This window comes from Gopherus evgoodei, chromosome 10, assembly GCF_007399415.2.
Source record: "Gopherus evgoodei ecotype Sinaloan lineage chromosome 10, rGopEvg1_v1.p, whole genome shotgun sequence".
Taxonomy (NCBI): Eukaryota; Metazoa; Chordata; order Testudines; family Testudinidae; genus Gopherus; species Gopherus evgoodei.
Genome location: NC_044331.1, coordinates 44,944,334 through 44,970,410, shown reverse-complemented (window position 1 = coordinate 44,970,410; position 26,077 = coordinate 44,944,334). Strand labels below are relative to the sequence as shown.

At 44.0% G+C, this 26,077-nt stretch overlaps 1 protein-coding gene across 10 annotated transcripts in view; it reads right to left on the bottom strand.

Annotated features, from left to right (window-relative positions):
• The window catches only part of NEO1 (neogenin 1), a 559,154-nt gene that overhangs the window by 178,335 nt on the left and 354,742 nt on the right, over nucleotides 1-26,077 (bottom strand). For all 10 annotated transcript variants that reach the window (XM_030577723.1, XM_030577731.1, XM_030577724.1 and 7 more), the window contains exons 6-7: nucleotides 19,673-19,827; nucleotides 18,048-18,168 (exon numbers count right to left, since the gene is read on the bottom strand). In XM_030577723.1, coding sequence (XP_030433583.1) covers nucleotides 18,048-18,168; nucleotides 19,673-19,827 — 276 coding nt within the window. The remainder of the gene's footprint in view (nucleotides 1-18,047; nucleotides 18,169-19,672; nucleotides 19,828-26,077) is intronic.

Sequence of the window (26,077 nt, the reverse complement as noted above, 5' to 3'; positions counted from 1 at the left end):
TGTCTTGCATATACATTCAGAGGAGCCAGGAGGACTTGAGATGCATGCCTTGAAACATCAAGCATTTCTTTACTATCCTCTCAGAAGCCAGGCTGACAGGGATGTGATCACATGTGGCTACACTTTCCACCGGATGCAATTTATCACTACTATTTTCAGCAAGTTTGAGAATTGTATTTTCAGGGCTAATATGGTGTATTTAAGATAGCTGAACCTCTCTCCCCCCCCTTTGGTTAGTCAGAACCTTTGCCATTAGAAGTACTGGTGGAGAAGAACATGAGAGCTTCCTTTTCACTACCTGGTGGAAAGAAATGGTGCCCTTCAACTGGGTACATTGTGCCTTGACCAGAGCATTAATAGCTTTTTGTTGTCAGTTCTGAACAGATTTAAAACTCCATATCCCTGGGAACACTGGTGGGGAACAACCATAAATTTAGCCTGTCTGCGATACTTTCCTTTACTGCCAGAGAAGTGATTACCATAAATGTCTTGTTGGACACTACTCAGATCCACATCTACTGGGTTTCCTAACAGAGGAAGCAAAATCCTGGTCTTCTCTGTTTGTTTTTGTAAAACATTGTGGCCGGATTTGTCAGTCCGGATCAGAAGCATCTTTTTGGCATACGCAGTCTCTAAAGGTCCTGCTGGAAGAGATTAAGTGCTCTAAGCATGGAGCCTCTCTGTGAGAGCACCTCATCGCCAGGTAGGTTGCATCTGTGGTTGAATAGAAGAAATTTGGAAATCCAGCTCTAACTGGAGATAGCCTTTAACTGGCACCAAACTAGAGAAGCTGAAATTGTTTGTCATCCAGATGTAATGTGAGAGTCTGTTGGTGGCTTGCTTCATTGCATTTTCAGAGTTCACTGAGGTTGTCTCATACTGATATAAAAATAAATAAATAAAAATTGCATGTATTTCCCAGAGACCCCAAACTGAGACAGAGGGCATGAGATAAGAGGTAGGTACCATCATCCCCACTTTACAAGTTAGGAATTAAGGCACAGCGTTAAACAAATTGTCCAAGACTGCACTGGTCTGTGGGAAAGCTGTAAACTGAACCCAGATCTCCTGCAGCCCACTCCAGTGCTTTACCCACAATCTCATCCTTCCTCTCACGTAAGAGATGCCATGAACATTGTTGAAGATATGCAACCTAATACCTGCAGCATGGCCCTTGCTGAAATCTGCTGGCCCTGGAAACATCTTTCAACGAATTCTGTGATGCCTTATACTTTTGCAAGGCTTTTAACTATCTGTTCTCAGTCGTGGATGAAGTTCGGCTGTTCTCAGTCGTGGCAGATGACAGAACAAGAAGCAATGATCTCAAGTTGCAGTGAGGGAGGTCTAGGTTGGATATTAGGAAACACTATTTCACTAGGAGGGTGGTGAAGCACTGGAATGGGTTACTTAGGGAGGTGGTGGAATCTCTATCCTTAGAGGTTTCTAAGGCCCAGCTTGACAAAGCTCTAGCTGGGATGATTTAGTTGGTGTTGGTCCTGCTTTGAGCAGGGGATTGGACTAGATGACCTCCTGAGGTCTCTTCCAACCCTAATATTCTATGAGCTGCATCTCCCAGGGCTTCTACATACACCCATGAGACAATTAAAGTAAGATGGGATGTTAGATGGCTGATCATTAAACTTCCATGGAGACTGAGATGGATCAATATAAGCTGAGATGATCCATGCAGCAATGGTACCCCAAGGGAGTTTTTTCAACAGCCACAGTCAGAAAGAACTAGGCCAATGTGCATTTTAAAAACATCCTCGGAATTAGGAGTTACATAGAAAGAGACCTTAGTGGAAGAGCCACCATCCATTCAGTGCAACCAGGAAAGGTGCGATATTCTAACCAAGTTTGGTCTAAAAAGTCAGACTGTGAATGCAATTCCAAACTTATGTTTCTCACAAAGTGACGAGTAGGGAAACAGGAAATATAAAAATTTTCATAATTCAAATTTAAAGTTAATGCCCCAGTAGGTAAAAGGGGACAATTCACAGTTCTTGGAGCTAGTGTTTGTCTCTTTCTGAAGCTCATTGCTACCGACAATACTGCACTGGTTCCCATTCATATGTTTCTCTCTGCACTCATAAGGCTATAAACTATTTTTCATGAAAGTTTAAAGGCTACAGAAACAGATGGTACCACCAAAAAAGAGGTGACATGGCATATTTCTAGGGATCAGCTCAATCAACCCCCCTGCTCTCATGATTTCAGTCTAACATCTACAGACCAAGAAAAAGGGATTAAAAAAAAAACAGGCAGGGAAATACTAGCTTCTGCAGTAGCAAGGTTCAAAATACACTTACTCTACTATGTTTACTTTACAATTTTGAAGATAGCAGATACTGTATTTTAAATGATGTTTTGAAACAGTTGTCCACATAAATCAGCATATTTATTTACAGTCTATGAATTTTTTGTATACGGCGATCAATAATGATTCACTTTTTGGCTGCCTGAGTACTTGTCAAGAGCCTGTCACGTAGGGGTGACAGCAAACCATCTGCCTTCCTCCCCTCAAGGCACCTCCTTCTAGTTGCTACCACCTGTTCTTTTCCAGCCCCCAGCTGATTGCTGCACTGCCAGTGGCTGGACTACAGGTCCTAGAAGCAGCTCTCAGACCTTTCATCAACATTTAACAACTATAAAAAAAAACAAAACCAAAAAACAGTTCTGTATAGTAGCCAAAGATTTTAACACAGTGTAGGCACAAAATAATACTCTAAAAAATGCTGATAGGAAAGAACTTTGTTACATTGTATGAGCTGTGTATCCCTGATCCCTATGTTGCAAAAGCATGAAGGTAAAGATCAGTATTTGCTCAACCTAGGGATGTAAATAGGTTTTAAAATAGTAACAGTGTAACCTATTAAAATTCTATCAGTTAAATGATTAACCATTAAGGAGTTCACATTGGCGGGAAACTAGGAGTGCAGGGGGTGCTGCAGCACCCCCACGCTTTATGTGGGCCTTTGCTGATGGCACCACGCCCGGGGTCCTTCCTGGTTGCATCCCTGCATGCCCAGGGTCCAGGCTGCCAGCCCCGCGCGCCTGGGGTCCTGCTGGCCCTACTGGATCCATTATATGTTTTTTATAAATAAAATAGTCAATTCAGATATATTACTTACTGCTGAGGTTTATAAGATCCTATCTTGCAGGGTTTTTAGAGAAACTGAGAAGGAAAAATGACCAGAATCTTCATCTTGTAATGACAGGAAATTGATCTTATGATGTCTGGTTAATCTTCTTTTGGAAAGTTAAAATACTCCAAAGGTCCTACCGATATGTCCTTGTTTTCCCATGCAAAATACAGCAAGCAGTTAATACTGTCCGTGTTCCCTACTCCCATCAGACTTTGGTAGCATCCTTCAAACACTGTGCAAGTTATCGCGATTATTGGTAACTATTGTTTCATAGTGAAGATTGAGTGATTGAAAAGGAGTACTGCCTGGAATCATTTTACAAAAAACAGAAGACACCATTAAATGTAAATTGTGTAATGCAGTGCTGAGGGATGCAAACAGCACGAGAGCAATGCTAAACCACTTGAAGCTGAAACATTCCTCTGCTTCATGTGAAAAAGAAGGCAAAAAAACCCAAACAACGCTGACAGCGTTTGTTTTTGGCAGTCAGGGCCGGCTCTAGGCACCAGCAAACCAAGCACATGGTTGGGGCGGCACATTTTCAGGGGTGGCATTCCGATCATCTTTTTTTGCTTTGGGTGGCAAAAGTCTAGAGCTGGCCCTGGCAGCAGCAGTGCGTCGTGTGCGGGAGGGGGGTGTGTGCCCTGGGGGCGCTGTGGTTTGTACTGCAGGGGAGGAGTGCCCGCACCTTGTGGCCGGGCAGGCTCTGAGCAGGGGACACTCGGGCTTGGGGCCACCCCGTGGGGCACACGGAGCTGCCTGAAGGTGCTGCAGGGCGGCTGCCCCCCAGCGCCGCAGCTGGGGCTGAGCAAAGTGGCCTGAGCCACTCAGGGACTGCGGCAGGGTAGCTAGCAGGAGCAGTGGGGCCATAGAGGGCAGGGCGCTGCCATGTGGGGCCTGCGTCCCACTCTCTGGGGCTCCGCTCCCTCTGGGGCTGTCCTGTCCCGGCTCCTCAGTCCCCTGGTGGGGTGGTCCCCTGGCTCTGCTCTCCCGGATTCTGGCCAGTCCTGGAGGCAGGAGCCCTGGCTGGAAGGACTCTAGGCTGAGGCGCGGCCCGGGAGCCCTGCTGCTTATCCCGACCCTGCCAGCACCAGACCGGCTGGAGGTGAGGGGGGAGCGGGCGGAGTCAGCACTGTTGGGTGGGAGCCTAGGGCTGGGGCGGCAGTGGGTGTGAGTTGAGGGGGGCACTGGTAGGGTGGGTGAGAGCCCAGGGCTGGGGTGGGGGGCAGCCAAATTTTTTTTTGCTTGGGACAGCAAAAAAACACCTAGAACTGACCCTGCTGCCAGTTCAAGAAAATCCAACACACAACGTGAGGAAAAACTAATGGAGTTGTTGTGTACAATGATCACTACAGATAGGCTGCTTATAAGTGTCGTTGAGGGTACAGGTTTTCATGCATGGATGAGTTTTGTAGAACCTGAATACCATGTACCTATGAGATAGCACTTCTCTAATCGCAAAGTTATAGTCTATGAAGACTGTGAAGTTTGTCTGGGAAATATTTGAAAATGCTGTTAAAGTAGCTTTCACCACTGACTGCTAGACAGCATTAACTACAGAAAGCTACTGTAACATGCTATTAGATTGAAAACTGGGAGCTTTGATCCACAGTTTTACAAACCGAAAGTATGGCAGAATGACATAGCAGAAAACCTTGCTGAAAAATTAAGCGCTCCAGTGGAAAGATGGGATCTGACAAGCCATGTCTTGGCATGCGTACACGATAATGCAAGCAACATTGTTCTCATCAACACACTGAGATATGTTACATGGGAATCTGTCGGTTGTTTTGCCCACACTTTGCAGCTAGTCATAAATGATGAGTTTTCTTCAAGTAGTGCTGATTGTGCTCTTGCAGATGCAAGTAGACTAATTGCACACTTCCACCACAGCATCATGGCTGCAAATGAACTCGAAAGAAAACAAACACTGTCTGATCCAGTCGTGTAAAACTCACAGGAATTCAGTATATGACATGTTTGAAAGACTCAATGAGCAAAGGTTGGCTCTAACAGCTGCGCTTTCAGATTGCTCTGTAACAAAACAATCTGATGCCCAAACGCTTCAGCTGCAAGATGAGCACTGGCAATTAATAGAGGATATCTTACCAGTACTTTTCACTTTAGAATGCACTACAACTGCAGTGTCTGCTCAACAGTCAGTGTCAATTTCATATATTTATCCAATTTGCAATGGTCTTCTCCAAATTCACCTCAGAAGAAAAGTCACTGATTTCAAGGCTGTTGTTCGTCACCCTCTGGAGCATCGCATGAAATCCAACAATACTGCCATAACTGTCAAACTTGCACTTATTGCCTCGTTAGATCCACGACATACACACATGCAGTTTCGTTCACCTCCTGTCCAAATCACTGCTAAATCAAAGCTTCTGCAACTTGCATCAATGTTAGAAATAGAAGAACCTCTGAGTACTAGGGCTGAACTGAGAAGTGCTGAATGGGATAAGCCGAAAGAATCAGTGCCAAAAAAAAAAAAAAATGCATGAAACTCAGAAGAGTGCTATGGTAATGCTTTTAGGTGAAGATTATAACAAAAAGGAGAATGCGGAGAATGCAGCAGAAAATGAACTGGAAAATTACTTCAGGGAGCCTTGTCCTTCATTGGCATGCAGTCCATTGGAGTGGTGGAAGGTCAATGCAAAGTGTTTTCCAAGGCTTGGAAAAATGGCAAAGAGTTACCTGTGCAATTTCAGGATCGTCTGTGCCTGCAGAACATATATTTTCCAACACTAGTCTTAATGTTAATCGGCTGCACACAAGACTGACCCAAGAGCATGTAAACATGTTAATTTTTCTTAACAAAAATCAGCAGTAGAGTTGAAATGCTAATCGGACTTTTTGTGTTTTTGGACGACTCAGGGATATTATGTAAAAAAGTTAAACCAAAAAACGGGTTTTAGTTTTACACACAAGACTGGTTGTTTTAGTTGTGAATAAAGGAACTTGACAAAGAAAATATAAACACAGTAGATTCATTGTGAACCAGTGGCGCTGGAATATTTTAACAGTGGGGGTGCTGAAAACCAGCCATCTCCTTACCCCTGTTCAGCCCCACCCCCAGAACTGGGCCTGGGAGCAGAGCCCTAACTCTCAGGGGTTAGAGGGAGGACACACACGGACACAGATTAGGGCGTGGAGGCTGGGGCCACAGCTGGGGGAGGGTCTGGAGTGCAAGGTTAGACATCTAATTGCAGTGATTCTTACTCAAATCCATAGTATTATCTGCTTACTATATTTTGTGTGGGAAAACAAGGACATATTGGTAGGACCTTTGGAATATTTTCACCTTCCAAAAGAAGATTAACCAGACATCATAAGATCAATTTCCTGCCATTACAAGATGAAGACTCTGGTCATTTTTGCTTCTTGGTTTCTCTAAAAACCTCAGCAGTATTTTATTTTATTTTATTTTAAATTTTTATTTATTTAGATAGATAAAAACAAACATATAATGGATCAGAGCTTGGGTGAAGATGAGGGTAGTATTTATGAGAACAGCTACATCCCTAAAAGCCTGCATAAATTGTGGGTCGGGTGTGGCAGATGGGCACCAGAGCCATACTCCACAATCACTTGTGATAACTTAGGAAGCAGGCATCCCCATAAAAACAGGAGAGGAAGGAGGGACTTAAAATATTTGCACTGGGGGGAGAGGGAGTGTTACGCACAACCCACATGCTGAATGCTGCTGTCTAAGGAAGTGAAGGGGAGATATTGCTAGGGCAGGAAGAATAGCATCCAGACCATCCTGCCTGGCCTCTGACCTTTCCTGGTCCTGCCACCTACAGGCAGAGCTGCCCTCAATTCTCTGCTCCCTGCAGAAGAGCAGTCCTTTGAAAGTACTGCTGGAGAGGAACAGCCCTATGAGCTGTGTCTAGCCAGGCCACCTCTGTTGTCTAGCCAGGCCACTGTTGTTTCTTGTCAGTCCTCATTTCAAACAACTAGTGTGGCACCAGCAAACCCTCCCCTCCAAAAATATTAACAGCTTATTTCCCCTTTAAATAGCCCACTATTTGTTTCAAGGTCTCTGCCACACATAGCTTGTCCTCAGCCACAAGTTTTTTCAGAATTTCTCATTAATGCAAAGAAACAAAATCTCATCCACAAAGGGTGATGCTATCAAAGCAAAATATCTCATTTCTGTAATTTGAAATCAGTTTTATATAGAGTTTTCTAGTGTACTATAATTGTTAGTGTGCAGTGAACTGCAGCAAATCACTGAATTGCATCTGTGGCGTGTGAAATTACTGTATGTGCACAAAAAATGAAGACTTATTCTATGACTGATTATCATATATTATACAGATGTTTATTACATCTACAGCAGAAAACACAAGAGCACAATATATTTCAGTTTGAGATCATTCCCCAGCCAGGCCAGCCCACTTCAGCAAGGACATGACCAAAACTGGAAAGTTCTAGAGGAAGACAACAAAAAACAAACACCAAGAAAGACTTCCATACAAAAAGAGTTTAGAGAGATTAAGGCCTTGTCTACACTACAGGGGGAGATCAATCTAAGTAGATCTACTTACCACGGGGTCCGCACTAAGCTATGTTGATGGGAAACGCTCTCCTTGACTCCCTTTGTGCTTCAGGTCAAGTACAGGAGTCGATGGGAGAAAGATCTGTGGTCGATCACTGTGCGTCTATCCCCCGGTAAGTGTAGACAAGCCCAGAGACTATTAGGTTAAAGAGGCAGTGACTAAGAGCTGACATGCAGCACAAAATAACAAATGGTAAGGAAGTGGTCAGCTATACTCCTGTTTAACCTCTCAATACCAAAGACTTCTCATCCTCACCTTCAAGGTCCTGCATAATTCTGCCTTTCCCACTTAGCCAAGCTAATTTATGTTTTCCAAATCCCACTTCTTGCCAAAACCAACACTATTGATGCCTTATTGTATCCATGTTCCTATGACTCATCACAGTAGTATCGGTTGGTCCATTTCTCAAGTACTGGCCTGTAAACATGGAAAGCCGTTTCCATAACTGCTTCATATGGCCTCTAACTTCTCATTTTAATACTTCTTTTAAGAAGGAATTTGAAATTATAAGCCTACTGGAAAGGGAAGCCTCCTAGAAAGGCTTGTCAACCCAGCCAGGAACTTTCCAATGTCACCTTTAGACGATAGAAGAAACAGAGATTGGGAAGGGAAAGAAATTGATTTAGGTATGCACTTTCAATAGGTAATGTGACAAAGTTCCTCCTCTACCTTAGTGGGTCCTTAATTGGCCCCAGGTGCCTTGATTAACCTGGAGCAACTGTCATTTGGTTACCAGGGTACTAGGGATTTGTTTAGTCTGGGGCTAACATACCTGTTTCTCAGTACTTTACTGTAGCCATCTGGCCTTGCCCCATCACATATCCCCCGCCCCCCCTCTGCTCAACACCATAGGGTTGGGCAACTTGGGATGCCAGGCAGTGTGCTCATGAAAGACCATCAGCGCTGCCGTGGTGGCATCCAGCCCTGTGCCATATGCGGAACTGGAACGGTTGGAGGGATAAGAACCACCTGGTGACCCTTGCATTCTTTTCCTTATTTCTCTGCATCCACTGAAGGGGTGCATGGTCTGTCACAAGAGTAAATCGCCGGCCTAAGAGGTAATAATGCAGTGTCTGCATGGCCCATTTGACAGCAAGGCATTCTCTCTCGACTACTGCATACTTCTGTTCTCTTGGGAGCAGCTGTCTGCTTAGGCAGAGGATCGGGTGTTCTTCTTCTCCAATCATTTGCGACAGAACCGCCCCCAATCCAACCTCGGAAGCATCTGTTTGCAAAATAAATTCCTTGGTAAAGTCCGGGGCTATGAGGATGGGGTCATCACAGAGAGCTGTCCGAAGGTCTATTAATTCCCTCTCTGCTGCGTCGGTCCACTTCACCATGTCTGGACCTCAGGCCTTCACCAGTTCCGTTAGAGGACTTGCCCTATTGGCAAAGTGGGGAATAAAACGTCGGTAGTAGCCTACCACACCCAGGAACGCACGGACCTGCTTCTTTCGGAACGGCCGGGGCCAGTTTTGAATCGCCTCTAGCTTATAAGTTTGGGGCTTCACTATACCCCGTACTACAATATATTCCAGGTACTTAGCCTCTGCTAGTCCTATGGCACATTTAGCGGGATTAGCGGTGAGGCCAGCCCCGCCTTAAGGTGCGCAGTACGGCCTCAACTTTCTCCAAGTGGGTTCCCCAGTCTGGAGTATGGATGATGATATCATCTAGGTATGCGGCTGCATAACTAGTATAGGGGCGCAGCAGCTTATCCATGAGGTGCTGGAATGTAGCTGGGGCCCTATGTAGCCCAAAAGGAGGACTGTGTACTGGAATAGCCCGTCCGGGGTGGAGAATGCTGTCTTTTCTTTAGCTTCTTTGGTCAGGGGAATCTGCCAATACCCTTTTGTTAGATCTAGTGTAGTCAAGAATCAGGCACTACCCAGTTGGTCAACCAGTTCGTCGATGTGTGGTATGGGGTACGCATCGAATTGGGATACTTCGTTCAGTTGGCGAAAGTCATTACCGAATCTCATGGTACCGTCAGGTTTAGGCACTAGAACTATTGGACTGCACCACTGACTGTAGGATTCTTCAATAACGCCTAATTCTAACATTTTCTTTACTTCAGCCTTGATTTCCTCTCTTTTGGCTGCTGGGATTCGGTAGGGTCTCAGTGTTACCTTGGCTCCGGGGATCGTGCGGATATGGTGATAGGTCTCAGTCGTCCGCCCCGGTTTTGTAGAGAACACATCTCGATTGCAATTAATCATGTCGGCTGCCTCAACCTTTTGATCTGGCGTCAAGTTGGGTGATATCCTCACTTGCTCGTGTAAGTTATCCTTCTGGGGAAGGGTCTCCTGGGTGACTAAGCATGCCTCTCGATCATGCCAAGGTTTTAGAAGATTGATGTGGTAAATTTGCTCAGGTTTCCTGCAGCCTGGCTGCCGTATCTTATAGTTTACCTCTCCCATGGGTTCAATCACTTCGTAGGGTCCCTGCCACTGGGCCAACAGCTTGCTTTCTGCTGTGGGCACCAGGACCATTACTCGATCCCCTGGTTGGAACCGTCGAAGCTTTGCTTGGTGGTTATAATGGGTTTGTTGAGTCTCCTGTGCTTTCTCCAAGTGTTCCCGTACAATGGGTGTAACTCAAGCTATCCAATCCCTCATCTGTAGTACATGCTCGACTATGTTCCTTCTGGGATTTGGCTCCTCTTCCCAGGCTTCTCTGGCTATATCCAATATGCCCCAAGGATGGCACCCACATAGTAGCTCGAATGGAGAGAAATCTGTGGAGGCTTGTGGGACTTCCCGGATGGCAAACATGAGGTAAGGCAATAGGGTATCCCAGTCTTTCCCATCCTGGCTCACCACTTTCCTGATCATGGCCTTTAGGGTCCTATTGAACCTTTCCACAAGGCCATCTGTTTGTGGATGGTATACAGAGGTCCGTAGGGCTTGTACATGGAGCAATGAACAGAGATCTTTCATCAACTTGGACACGAAAGGTGTCCTTTGATCAGTCAGTATCTCCTTGGGTAGCCCAACCCGGGAAAAGATCTGTAGTAGCTCCTTAGTTATTGTCTTGGAGTTGCGTAGGGGAATGGCTTCTGGGTACTGGGTTGCATAGTCTAGTACAACCAGAACATGTTGGTGGCCCCGAGCTGTCTTCTCTAGGGGCCCAGTCAGATCCATGGCTATGCATGCAAATGGTACCTCTATTATTGGAAGAGGTATCAAAGGGGCCCGCAAATGTGGGCGAGGGCTATGTAGCTGACACTCTGGACAAGAGGTGCAGTATCGCCTGACATCTTCATGTACTCCTGGCCAGAAGAACCTCCGCAGGATCCTGGCCTGGGTTTTCTCTACCCCTAGGTGTCCTCCAAACAGGTGACTGTGGGTGAGGCTCAATATGGCTTACTGATGTTTTTGTGGCACCAGAAGTTGATGTATCTCCTGCTCCTGCATTTGCACCACACGGTACAGATAATCTTTCTTCACTATAAAGTAGGGTCCTGGACCCCGGACCTTCCTCTCCATTGGTGTCCCATCTATCTCAGCTACCTCTTTCCTGACATTATCATATCTAGGGTCCTCTGCCTGGTCCCTCCCGAAAGTCTCTCTCCCAGGACTAACCTGCCTGAGCTCCCAGGGGCCAGCTTCTGTTTCTTCCAAAGGCTCATCACCATCATGGCTGGGGCCAGCCTCCGGCTCACCTTCCACGTTGGTAGTTTCTCTGATGGCTGCTTGTGTCCATCTGCCTATTAGCGCGGTCTTCTGGCCCTGGGTCAGGATCCGGGTTCCCAAGGCCTTCGCAGCCTTCCTTTCTTTTGATGTCTTCCAAGCCTTTTGGGGGGCAGAGAACATATCCTGAGAAAACTCTGAAAACATTGGGGGTTGACATTCCCCCAACGATGAGTCGCTGCCAACAGGGTCCCATCTCCCTCCAGCCTCTCTGGGGGAAGTAAATTATCAAACCCTGGATAGTCCCTCCCAATGACTACAGGATATGTGAGTTTAGGAACTACGCCCACTGTTGCCCACTGTCACCTCAATGGAGTTCCCCTGAACCTCTATCTCCACTGGGATGGTGGAGTAATGACTCATGGCCCCATGCACGCATGTCACTGCTACGCGTTTGGCTTGTAGCAGCTGGCTACTTTTTACCAGCTTACCCGATATAAGGGTGATAGCACTCCTCGTGTTCACAAGCGCTGTAGTCTCTACTCCATTTATCTTCACCGGCCTGGTGTAGTTATGCGGGGCTAATGCGACGCCCGCAAGGTGGATAAGGGAGCATGGGACTTGCCAATCCCCCAAGTTGCATTGCATAGGCTCCTCGGTGCTGGGACACTGTGCTGCTATGTGTCCCCACTCCCCACATGCATAACATCTATAATTGTTTCTAATCATTCCCCTATCATGTGGGTTAGGGAGTTTAGTCTCAAGGTTTCCTCCACTCAGGCCAATCCCTTCCTTCTGGGGTCTCCGCTGGTTTTCGGCCCCCCTCTTCCTCCACCTAGGACTCCCCAGGGGTTTGGCTGTCCCACCTTCCAGGGCTGGGGTTGGGTGTTTGCTACAAAAGGGGCTTTCCTTGGGTAGTCGGGTCAATTCCCTGGCTGTCATGCATCTTTCTACCAGCGTGATCATCTCATCATAGGTGGACGGATCGTTCTGGCCTACCTATTTGCAGAGATCCGGTGGCAGTGCCATCATGTATCGGTCAATGACCAGAACCTCTAGTATCTATTCCGGACTCCGGGACTCTGTTTGCAACCACTTTCGTGCAAGACGGATGAGGTCATACAGTTGGGACCGCGGGGTTTTGTCTTCCTGGTACCTCCACTCGTGATACCGCTGGGCCCACACTGCAGTCATTACCTCAGATCTGGCCATAATCTCTGCTTTCAGCTGAGGATAGTCTGCTGCAGCCTCTTCTGGCAGATCATGGTAGGCCTTCTGGGCCTCCCCACACAGGAATGGGGCAAGGATGCCAGACCACTGATCTCTAGGCTAGGCCTTCCGTAGGGCTGTTCTCTCAAAGGCCAGAAGGTATGCCTCTACATCATCCTCCCGCGTCATTTTCTGCAGCCAATGGCTGGCCCGTATAAGTCGCGTCCCATCATGGCCACGGTTCAGCTCTGTAAGGGTCTTTACCTGGTTTACCAGTTCCCACAACTTAGTTTGGTCTTGAGAAACCTGGTCCATCAGCAGGCGATTAGTTTCTTGCTGCAGCCGCACTGTCTCCTGTTGGGCGGCTGCCTGGATATGGGTAGCCTCCTGCTGCGCTGCTGTGGCTTGTATCAGTGCCGGCACTACATCATCTATTGTGGTGAAGAAAAAAAAAACCCTCTCCTTTTTTTTTTAAATCACCCTCCTTTTTTTTTCCCCGCCGCGCTGTGCACACCAAAGAATCCCACCTCCAACACCAGTTGTGACAAAGTTCCTCCTGTACCTTAATGGGTCCTGCGCTTACTGGCGGATTTGTTCACCTCAGTGATCTTCCCCTCTTGTGGAACCCACAGTCTGGGTCAGCTCCTCCTGTGTCTCATCAGGAGTTGGGAGGTTTGGGGGGAACCCGGGCCCGCTCTCTACTCCGGGTTCCAGCCCAGGGCCCTGTGGATTGCAGCTGTCTATAGTGCCTCCTGTACCAGCTGCATGACAGCTACAACTCCCTGGGCTACTTCCCCATGGCCTCCTGCAAACACCTTCTTTATCCTCACCACAGGACCTTCCTCCTGGTGTCTGATAACGCTTGTCCTCCTCAATCCTCCAGCAGTACACTCTCTCACTCTCAGCTCCTTGCCTTCTTGCTCCCAGCTCCTCACACACGCTCCTTCTCCTCTGGCTCCTCCCTGCCTGACTGGAGTGAGCTCCATTTTAAACCCAGGTGCCTTATGATCAGCCTGCCTTGATTGGCTGCAGGTGTTCTAATTAAAGTAGTTCTCTCTACTGCCTTCTAGAAAGATCTTAATTGGCCCCAGGTGCCTTGATTAACCTGGAGCAACTGTCATTTGGTTACCAGGGTACTAGGGATTTGTTTAGCCTGGGGCTAACATACCTGTTTCTCAGTACTTTACTGTAGCCATCTGGCCTTGCCCCATCACAGTAAGAAAACTATGCACAGACAGTAAGCAATTTTTTGTCAGTTGTACATTTTTATTTGATTTTTCAAACATCACAAAGCCAATCTCTCTCATCACCAGGAGCCAAGTCTGAAGATTTATACAACAACTGTTTGAGTTAGCATGCCAAAAAGCCCAAAAACCTGTAAGTGTAAAATATATATATTTTAATTTGCACACCAAAACAAAGATTACCAGATCACCATCTTCATGTACTTTAAGACATCCATACACTCCCATTCCTGAAAGTTTACTTCCTCCTTGCCTTTCATTTATTCTGAGATAGTATACAGCTTAAATAGCTTATTTCGATATTATCTCTCTGTGTATAAATGTGATGGCAGGCAGCACATACACCACTTTTCATGAGTTAGAATTTAATACGCACAGCTCACTCATGACTTTGATCCACTACTCATTAAGCCATCATTCTCAATGGAGAAAAATTAAATGTACATTATGCTATCAACCTTGTGATTATATGTCAACAAAGAGCAGTATTTAGAACATATAGGTGTTACAAATGGAGTGCAACGTTAAAAACATTGCAGGCCACATAACAGAAAAATATAATTTCGTAGGTGTACTGTTACACCTGTATGAAAATGCACCAACACTGCTCCCATAATCCTCTGGCAGCATGCAAAAGAAAGGACAGAGTTGTAAGGCAAAATTCTCTACTGTAACAGGAGAGATGGTTGGAGCAGGATAGGAGGTGAAACAGTCGGAGGAGGCAACAAGCAGCAAAGGAGTGACACCAGGGAATAAAGTTGAAAGAGAAGGAGGAAAGCAAAACTCTTGGGAACTGGGAGGAGGTACAAGCCTGGGCAGGGCCTGAATCCAGAACTCAGATACATTAATTATTCAACATTTAAAAAAAAATGAAAATATGGAGTTATCCTTCCATTTCCCAGCTTCTGAGAACTTCTCGATCTGACTTGTGTAGTCATGAGAATACCTCAAGAAGAGGTAAGATTACTTTTAATTTTGTTCCCTGAACACACAGATAGTAGTAAACCATTGTTGGATCCAGATTCCTAATACTAGACAGATTGGGAAATACCATAGTTTATAGCACTAAAGCAGTTGAATCCAGCAGGGGGCATCTTTTGCTCCAAAATATATAGCAAATTTGTAAAATACAGGAATGACTTCAACTGGAATTGAAACATACCCACATTGTACAGTATATTCTCTGTATACTGAACACCCAAAATCATGTCTAGTTATTCTATTCTGCTAGTATTGCAAGTGCAGTCACACCATGTCTATGGTCCTATATCAGGGGTCGGCAACCTTTCAGAAGTGGTGTGCTGAGTCTTCATTTATTCACTATAATTTAAGGTTTCATGAGCCGGTAATACATTTTAATGTTTTTTAGAAGCTCTCTTTCGATACGTCTGTATATTATATAACTAAACTAGTGTTGTATTGTAAAATAAACAAGGTTTTCAAAATGTTTAAGAAGCTTCATTTAAAATTAAATTAAAATGTTGATCTTACGCCACCGGCCTGCTCAGCCTGCTGCTGGTCTGGGGTTCTGTTCACCTAGGCTGGCAGTGGGCTGAGTGAGGCCTGTGGCCGGGACCCCAGCTGGGAAGGGTCTGGCAGTCAGAACCTCAGACCAGCAGTGGGCTGTGTGGGGCCAGCAGCCGGGACCCCAGATCGGCAGTGGGCTGAGCGGCTCCTGCCAGCCAGGATCCCAGATGCCGGACCCGCTCAGCCTGGTGCCGGTCTGGGGTCCCAGCCCTGCCCACATACAGTGAGTACCTACTTTCTCCCTGGTTCTGGCCCATTCTCTTCCTCTCTCTGCACTGAGCTGAGAGTGGGAGTGGACTGAGCACAGAGCTGGGGGTGAAGGGTCTGACCGGGAGCTAGAATGAAGGAGGGAGCTCAGGGTTGGGGCAGGAGGTTTGGGTGTGGGGGCACTCACCTGGGCAGTTCCCATTTGGTGTGAGGGGTGCAGGTGGGAATGTGAGTGGTGGTGCAGGGGCTCCTGTTTGGTGCTCAGGGTGGGGATGGGGATTTGTGGGGGGGATGGGGATATGGGGGGTACAAGAGTCAGGGCAGAGGGCTGGGGACATGTGAGGGGGTGCAGGTGTCATCAGGGTAGGGGGGCTGGGTATGTGTGGGGGTGCCAGTTAGGGCTGGGGTCGTGGGGGGGGTGAAAGAGTCAACAGAGGGCTGGGTGGTACAGGGCTCAGGGCAGGCTCCTGGGAGTGTGTGGAGGTGCAGAGCTCAGGGCAGAGGGCCGGGTGTGTGTGGTGGGGTCAGGGCAGAGGCCTGAGTGACTGCCCACCCCCAGAATTCCCAACCCCCCCACTCCTTGTCCCAACTACCCTGTCCTAGGACCACTGCCCCTTATTCCCTGACTGCCCCCCAGGACCCTACTGCCCCAACTCTTATCCACACCCCTGCACCCAGACAGACCCCCTGGACTCCCATGCCTACCCAACTGCTCCCTGCCCCGATAGGACCCCCAGAACTCTGGACCCATACAACCCCCACCCGCTCCCTGCCTGCCCCAACCTCTCTCTACACCCCTGCCTCCTGACAGGACCCCCCAGAACTCCCAACTCATCCAACCCCTCACAGCTCCTTGTCTCCTGACCACCCCCTCCAGAGACCCACACACACCCTAACTGCTCCCCCAGGACCCTTCTCGCTCCCTGTCCCCTGACTGCCCGGACCCCTATCCACCCCCTAAACAGACCCCAGGACTCCTATGCCCCATCCAACCCCCCCTCTCCCTGACTGCCCCCTCCAGAGACCCCCCACCCCTAACCACCCCCCGGGGTCCCACCCACCTTGCTCTCTGTCCCTTGACTGCCCCCATCCCTTACCCAACCTCCCCCCTCCCGCTGGCCCTGGACCTGGCCCTCTTACCATGAGACTCCCGGCTCATCCGGAGCCCTGCCGCTGCCGCCCTCGTGCGCGTAGCCCTACCCTGCCCCTCAGAGTGCTGTGCGCGCGGCAGCAGGGCTCCGGATGAGCAGGGAGCGTCTTTCCCTCCCCATGGAGCCAAACGCTGCCACGCGGGAGCACCTAGCCCCAGTCCCCAGAGCGCTGCGCGTGCGGCGGCAGGGCTCTAGAGGAAGGCGGGAGAGTAGGGGGCGGAGGCTTGCTGCACTCAGGCCGGGACTCCGGCCTGGGATCGCGGACCCCGCAGCTTGCCACGTCGGCAGGATTTTTAATGGCACGCGGAGTCCAAGCAGGCAGCCGCGTGCCATTAAAAATTGGCACGCGTGCCATAGGTTGCCGACCCCTGTCCTATATGAACAATATCTCTTCTTTTATTTTTCTGAACCCAAAGGAATCCTTTTCTGTGGAAAACAGAATGCATAGCAGGTACCTTCCTTGCCATAACCAAGAATTCTTCCTTCTAAAACAAGACCAGGATCAGACAGGCAATACAAAAGTCGGATAATAGTATGAAATGAATGCTCTCTTGCTTGATGTCTTCCTTTGCCTTCACATCAGTTGTCTCCCCTACTCTAAGACTGATTACCAAAATTTGTGTCACCTGAGGCTGGGAGAGTTATCCAAGATGATGCCCTAGGATGTTATTTGTACTATTCGGTGTTTCTCTTAGTGAGTATTTCTACTATCATGACAGTTGTTATGCTCCCTTAATACCTAAAATATGTAATATGGGACATCATATGTTTAAATGGCAGGGATGTGAATGTTATTAATGATTTCTCTGATTAGGGCATGATAACAAATATTTATCTTACTCCACAAATGTATTTTTAAAGAATGCTTTTATCAGTTTACATACGTGATGGAGATTACTTTAAATAAATACATTCTGACAGGGAAGAATAGCTTCTGTAATGGAAATGAATTTTGTCTGAACTAATTCACTTGTATAAAGTTCCATGACTGCTCATTTTTCACTTCTGTAATCCCATTCATCAGTTTCAATTCAGCTATAGCCACTATATTTTTATCCAGCTGTGCCCTAGTACTATCTTAGTCTGGCTTTGTTGTGTGTGTGTGTGTTTTGTTTTTTTTTAAATAAACATTCCACGATAACAGAGTACATTCTCCATATTAAAGGGAATGGTTTGCAGTTCACTCATTTTTTTTCCTATAAAAAACTATTAACATACAGTAAAAACACTTAGCCTTTTTAAATTATGAGTCATTGAGTTTTCTGGTTTAGCTGAGTTGTGGACATAATGTCTCATGCAGAAAAAGCCCCTTGAAACTGCTCTTTCCCACCTTCTGGCACCATGTTTCCCCAGTTTCTCTTACCATGTTCAAGTATTATCAGCTGGGCTCCAGCCTGTGCATTTCCAACATCATTTTCTGCAATGCATTGATAGAATCCTTCATCTGATTTCACAAGACCCAAAACCTGCAGGTTATGCTCCTTCTGAGGGGGAAAAAGGCAAAACATTTCATGATGCATTCATTAAAAATGAACTACAAATGCAAGTACATTCGTTTTTAAATGGTTACTATGACTTTCTGAGAAAACACCCACATTTTATAACATTATGCCGAAAGGGCTTTGGAGTTATCTTCAGATCTCATGGCTATTATAATTTACCATGAGCCTGTCCCAGGTAAAGTATCTTTTACTTTGAATTTTCAAATGGCTGCACCAAAAATCAGCACTATTGTTAATAGGCTATGGAAATCATAACCTGATCCTAACATTCAAAAGCTAGGCACAGGCATGTATACAATCATGTATTAAATAATTATGTAAGTAAAAACTAAAAATGATTGCAAAAGACAGACTGCATACTTGGAAATCAAGTTCTTACCTACACAGTCTTGTAGCCACCAATTAAACCTTTAAGATACATATTTCAGTAATGAATTTCATTAAATCGTAGAGGATTACACTTTAAGGTTTGCTCAACCAAAACTCAGGATTATATCATGAGTAAATCTCCACGGTACATCTTTATTTGAGATTTTAATTCTTGTAGAGCCAAAATGACTATACAAAACTCAGGCAATCTGTGGTCACATATACCTCATGACTTGCCAGTTTTCTGGTGTGTGAGAAGGACTGAGGCTGTTCAAATTCAAACTGATAGATTGTCTTTCACCAATGAATTCATTACTGTGTATATCTCGTAAAAGATGTATGCTATAAAGAAACAGGTTTTTATAGCGTATGGAACACAGTGTCTATGCTCTTCAATAAAATGCTTCACACTCGATTACTCAGCAATAAAGGATTCAAGGAGCCATTTAATGTTTCTTGACCTTAACCACACACTGTAAAAACAGGCAGCTGACCCTATAAAGGAGTATAGCTTATATGTACATACAGTAACTCCTCATTTAAAGTCATCCTGGTTAACACTGTTTCGTTATTAGGTTGCTGATCTATTAGAGAACATACTCTTTTAAAGTCGTGCAATGTTCCGTTATAAGGTTGTTTGGCTCGCCCTGCTCCACTCATCTGCTTGGCATTCTAGCTGAGGAGTGGGATTGAGGTGTGGGGGCTTATCCCACTCTGCCCACCCGGCATTCCAGCCAGGAAGGGGGCTAGCCCCAGACCCCGCTCCCCAGCAGGAGCGCGGAGTGGGGCAAACCCCTGTGCCCCGACCCCAGTATGCCCTGCCTCAACCAAGCTTCACAATCATCACTGGTAAGTACAGTATTAAATAGTTTGTGTAAAATTATTTAAAACTTATACCGTATATGTATATAATGTCTTCTGTCTGATTAAATTTTTTTCCCTGGAACCTACCCCCCATTTAGATTAAATTCTTATGGGGAAAATCATTAACATCATTTTGCTTAAAGTAGCGCTTTTCAGGAACATAACTAAAACGATAAGTGACGAGTTACTGTATATAGGAGGATTAAGGTACCGGTCAACAGGTTGAAATGACAGAAAATGAAAATGTACTTACTACAATTTTGAAGTAGTCACTAGGGATCACCATATCTCCATTCTTGATCCATTTCACTGTTGGAGTTGGTTTTCCAGTCACTTCACACTCAAAGACAATATCCATAGATTCATGAGCATAAATATTATCAGGCTGCTTCAGAAATTCAGGTGGAGCTTTACATATAAAGGTAGAAGGAGAAAAGTTACTGTTTATCTAGACTTTGGTAATATCATTGGAGTTCACACTCTCTGTAAAATAAAACGATAAAGTAGAAGTCGAGCTGGGTGAAATTTTTGGGACAAGGAGTTCATTTGCTGAAAAAAGCAGTTTGGGGTTGACTGGAACTATTTATGTATTTGTGTCAATTTCACCAAATAGCTTTGATCGAACTGAAAAAGTCTAAATGTTTCAGTAATGTTGAAATTAACCTAAATTACTATCCACTGTCACTGGGCCAGGGAATGACTGAGTGACTCTATAGCCTGCTCAGCAGGGCACCTACTGAGGATGTGGGCTGCCTAAGTTCAAGCCCTGCTCTAGTAACTATCTAGTTATTTATATAAAGTGGAACAGCTTTAGAGAAGAGATGGAGAAAACCCCATAACCAGAATATGCCATAGCCCAATGGCAAGGTCACACTCTGTAAACTGGTAGATCCAAGTTCAAATCCCTTTCTCCACATGAGAGAAATTAAGTGCTATTTACATCCATACAAGATTCTATTATACCACTGTTGGACTTCTTAGCAGGTGGGGATGTTATAGGTTAACTCCATATGTTATTTGAGCAAAGATTGCCAATTGTTCTGAACTGTGTAGTGGCCTTCTAATAAGGACAAAATTCCAGTAGTAACTATGAGACCTCAATCTCAATAGCACTCTTGCTCATCTATATGATCCCAGTTAACAAACAAGTACATTCAAACATCTTGCTATTTAGGCAGCTAGGGGCTGGAAGCATCACCAAAGACACATAGTTGGTCTTCCTGTTTCAAGAGAAGTGTGAGCAATGTCCACTGTCATCTATTCCCCAACAGTTAGTTACAGATGTCACAGTCTTGCAAGTGAAGCCTGCATATTATTGGCAGAACATTACTACAAAGCTTTGGGGAAATTTATGTATATTTATCAGGACTAAAATGGCAGGAAATATATCCAAGGTTACTTACAAAGACAGGAGAGGGAGCAAAAGAAAGGCTTGGGAATGAAAGTCAATAGTCAAAAGGTATGTGTAGGGATGGAAAACTGAATGGTTGCCCCAATATTTTCAAGATAGAAAAACGTGAAACAAACAGAGTTGGGACTATTCTTCCCATTCCACCTACAAGATAGAACACAACCCCTACAGTTTGAAATGGTAATGCATAATTTCATTAAATTACTTCTAGGAACAGTGTGGTCCCTCTAAGTCAGGGCAGTACACACAAGTAGAGGGAAATGTAAATTAAATCTTGGGGGCGACCACTACAAAAATGGATGTCAAACTGTATGTGCTGTAACCTACTCCCATGTAATCTTTATTTAAGAGACTACAGCTGGAATCTTTGTCTCTTTCAAATAAGGAGTGCTCTACAGACTACAGGACAACAGCCAAGTTGTTCACAAATGTTTACTATGCAAAATGTACATTTCATTTTCAATTATTTTCTTTTTAGTGAATTAAAAAATAATGCTTTCAAAATGTGCTCTTTTACAGTTTAACTACTTAATTGTTCAGCATTCACACCAATTAAACACAACATAAATGCAGATGTTTGTGGTAGAGAAGTTAAATTGATAACCAGAGAGAAAATGGGCCAATTACCATGTAAAAAAAGATTTGTAATGGAAGATTATGTGTTTCGTTACCAAACAGACAATTAAACTTCAAAGCAGCCTTGGCAGCTCTGCTTTCCCGCTCTCCTTCCTAATGTCATTATCCACGCAAAGAACAATTTTAATTGCTAAATGCTTATGCAGAATTTCACATTCAGACTATTATACTTGCAACATTCCTATTCCATGGGCTCCATTTAATTCCGTCACTATTTTGGAGCTATTTTAAACTTTTAAATGTTTAAATACTGCTACCTAGTGATCTGACTAGCTCAGTGGTTTGAGCCTTGGCCTGTTAAACCCAGGGTTGTGAGTTCAGTGCTTGAGGGGGCCATGTAGGGATGCAGCAAAAATCTGTCTGGGGATTGGTCCTGCTTCTAGTAGGGGGGTGGACTAGATAACCTCCTAAGGTCCCTTCCAATCCTGGTATTCTATGATCAACAGTGCAACTGCAGCACTTCATTGTTTCCTTAGTGTGCTATGCTAGATAGAATTCTATATTTTCAAAGATTAGGAATGGACGTCCCTCAATAATTACAACAACGAGAATAAAGAAGTGTTGTCTACTGTAAGCTTTGCATTAGTTTCTTTAAGTATCTTCTCATAGCTGTGCAACTCTTTTACCAATGTTTGGAGCAGGAAGCCCGAACAGCCTCAACAGGTAACAGCTTGACTGAGGTCTGCTATCAAGTCAGCCACATGCACTGCCTCCAATGAGTGAGAGAACCAATTATATTTAGTACCTCCCAAAAATCCCCAGATGAGCTTTCCTTTCATCCTCATACCAAATCACTCCTCCCACCCCCAACAACAAAAAATCCAAGTGTCCCCCCCCGCTACCCACACATCTCATTTCAAATTTGCAGCTCAGGCAAGGAGGGAAGAATTAATGTAGTACTTCAAACCTTTAAGCTTCATTTGGCATAATAAGTAATAAAAAGTTGTGTTTCTTAGTTGTCAATACAATTATCCATATGTGAATCAAATTAGTGGCATATAAAATATGAGGTAGGACCTGAAAATACATTTAAAAATGTTTTAGGCCTTATTCACAGCTCAGTCTAATAGTGTTTATTTGAAAATGTGATGCCTTCGCTAAAAGTAAAACATATTAATCTCTACAAGATTTTATTCATGTATGTGAATATTTATTTCCACAAAAGGCAATCATCTGAAAGATCTGAGTACATACTTACAGAGCAAAGCAGTCTGGTCAGCCTCTCCCGTTTTAGGGAAGCAGCAGACCCCACCAATTAGACTGACTTAACGTATCTCTCTACACACATATACATCATATATCACTTGAAATCTTTAGGTCTACTTTAAGATGAGGTATGACGTGGAGCTGCCAAGTGGTGCTGTTAGTATAGAAATGGGGATGAGCAATGACATCTTCAACACATTAAAATGACCACTTTGAACCATTTGCATTTATTTGTTAGTTTAATTAGTCTCCATATTATTTCACAATATAAAACTGGATTTCTTTGGGATATAAAACCATTGCAACAACAATATCTAGCATAAAACAAATCTAATAATAAATTTCTAAAGGTATCATTGAAATATAATAGTGCTGGTGACATTTCTAGTTGTTATCACCATCTTGTTCATCCTTAATACCTCTGTTGAGAATGCACAGGTCACCACAGTCCTCATTCCCTGAGCAGAGCTGTGTACATGCCAAGGCAAGATTGTTCTGACAATAGACACAGTTGATTGTGAAGCAACCCCTATGAGTATAGGCACAAATGAAGTTTTGAAGCTCAGATGCCATACAGGAAGTAGTTTATCATCCACATTTTTCCATCCATATTGTAATGGTGATCCACTATTTGGTTTACCTATGTTCAAAGACAGTAACATTTTTGTTTGCCAAGACGCTCTTTTGACATGCTCTTCAAAACTGTCCTCACATGGTGAGAGTTTGGCCAGTAAATTGATGGCTTTTTGATGGCTAGATTCAGGTGCAAGCAATACAGGCCTCTGAGAGACTCCTTTTCTTTCTCATTCTGGTCATACAACACTGCAAGCAACTTTCCTGCTGTAGAAAAGATCGCTTGTCTGTCACACCCCCTCCACCATTTGGCAAGCCTTCTTAACAGTAAGCTTAACTGTTTTGTCAATATTAAATCACAATTTTTTCCCAGTATCAAATAGGGATGACACAGAGTCACATATTGTTAACACATGTACAGCAGAAAGTATGTTGCAGATGTCAAGAGTGTGTCACAAATTGTATGTACACCTCACTTACGGCACCATTTGACAGCTCCACAACACACCTTGTCCAAATACACATAAAATAAGCTTCAAATGATCTAGGATGTGGGTGTGGACAGGGCTGGGTACATTAAACTCTGAAATTATGGCCCTTTTTGGAGAATTGCCTCATACCTATTAACAAAAACCAGCCATCAACTAATAAAAAGCAAACCAATATTTCATAACACCTTAGTTACTATCCTGTTCCTTCTATGTCCTAATCCTCCTCAAAAAGTCCAGAAAAACATATGGGCATTGTAGGGTGCCCTAAACAGATCTGAACTATTTCTGATCAAGGGTGGATGAGTGCTTTCCAAAGTTGGCTTCATGGATAACATTCTGCCAGAAGCTCTCTCTCTGTTATCCCAGGGGCTTCAGATCAGGGTGGATTTGACTTAAATCAAATTGATTTAAATCACAGTTTAAATTACAATTTAAATCGTGAGTCAGGAACACTCAATTTAATCATGGATTTCTACATAAAAGTGCATTCTTGTTGGTTGTTATAACCTTAAAACATATTCTTCACAACTCAGAGATAGATATAGCTTTCATTTATAGAAAGTACACACTATACATTTTTAAAGTGATTTATTTTGAAAACTTTTCAGATTAGTTTTACAACCATATCAGAAAATGAATGATTGTTTGGTTATTTCATTTAGCAAAGGTAACTGAAGCAGATATTTATGAAGTCTTTGGGAGGTGAATTACCTTCAATTCCACAGGTTAATCATTAAATATTTGGAGGATTTTCTTGCCATGTTGTATTAGGAGAACATCACTAGACAGACATTTTAACTTTTTATTTAACTAAACCAACAATGTTATGTATTCTGGATTTTTTTTTCCAACAACAAACATAATATTTTAACAAAACAAGCATATGAATTTTTGAATTTAGTTAAGCTTTCAAGTTTTTTAAAATCAAGTTTGTTTTTATTAAAATTGTTTTTAACTAAAATAGTTGAAATATTTTTTTAAAAAACCACAAAAATTAAATTGACTATGTCAGCCAGGTCAACATGAGAAACTTAAAATACTGGCTTCTGCAGTTGTCTTCACCTTCATTTTCCTGTTTCTTCATAATCTGGAAAACAAAAGCAAGCTTTCCTGCTTTTTCAGGTCCCAAACAATTTCTCAATTTCGAACGAATTAGTCCAAAGGAGGAAAATATTCTTTCTACACCGACAGAAGAAGCTACTGCTGTTAAAAGTGAGATTATCACTTCAACAGTCTCTGAATCCAAGTGCTTCAGTGCCTTCCACCAGTTCACTGGTGTTCTTTCTTTAAAATATCAGCAGCAAACTTATATTTCTTGAATGGTTCACCCTTAGCTCTGAAGTTGATTATAGTTGGCATTATGGAAGGATGATTGCTGGATGTCCATGTCATTGCCAACTCCTCTTCTTCAGCAGTTAAGGTTTGACAATAGTTTCAAGTTTTGAGAATATTTGGAAGAAAATGAATTGGAGATAGTGCTTGTCCCATTCATTTTTTTTTAATGCTTGTAATTTAACTCTGTCATTGTATATTTATCTTTAAGATCTCACTCAGTTCCTTCCAAATTTCAACAGCTTCAGCAATAAAACATCTATTTTCCTGCATTTTGTTTAGTGCTACAGAAATAGCCTTCAGGGTACTCAACATGTGTTCAACATTTCTCTTAAGCCCAATGTTGAGAACTTTGGCTGTGACAATGATATTTATTTTTTCACGATTTTGTTCAAACTGCCATCAGATTAGGCCAGTTCTTGATATAGTGCTCAAAACAGTCCACTACGAGTTCCATTGCACATCTTGTGGGAGAATTAGCTTGGTTTCTCTCACCTTTTTCAAAGCAGCTGCTGCAAAGTTGTTGTTACGGAACTATTTTGTAATTTCAACAACATTAGCCTTTATTTCTGGAACACTGAAGTCTTTTTCTAGGAGGTGCATCAAATGAGCATTGCAACCACATGTTATTAGGTTGGACCTCTCTTAACTCTCTTCTAAATAATTTCTTCTCATCTTGGATACGTTTGCGTACTAGACATTTGAATTTTTTTCACAGTTTGTTATAGCGTTTACTGCTACTTCTTGTAAGTATTCTGCTGTATGTGCATTTCCTGATGTATCAATTGTTTCTGTAAGGAAGACATTCCCTTTTTCTGTTGTCACACAAGCATATACAATAGGATCATTGTGGACACTGCTCCACCCATCAAGACTTAGGTTAATGACTGAACCATGTTAATGAAATGAGGGTTCTCAATCATACGGAAAGGAGAGTTTGTTGCATGAACAAATCGAGCAATTTTCTCATCAATTACCTCTTTTTGTAATCTGCTGGTTCTCATCACAA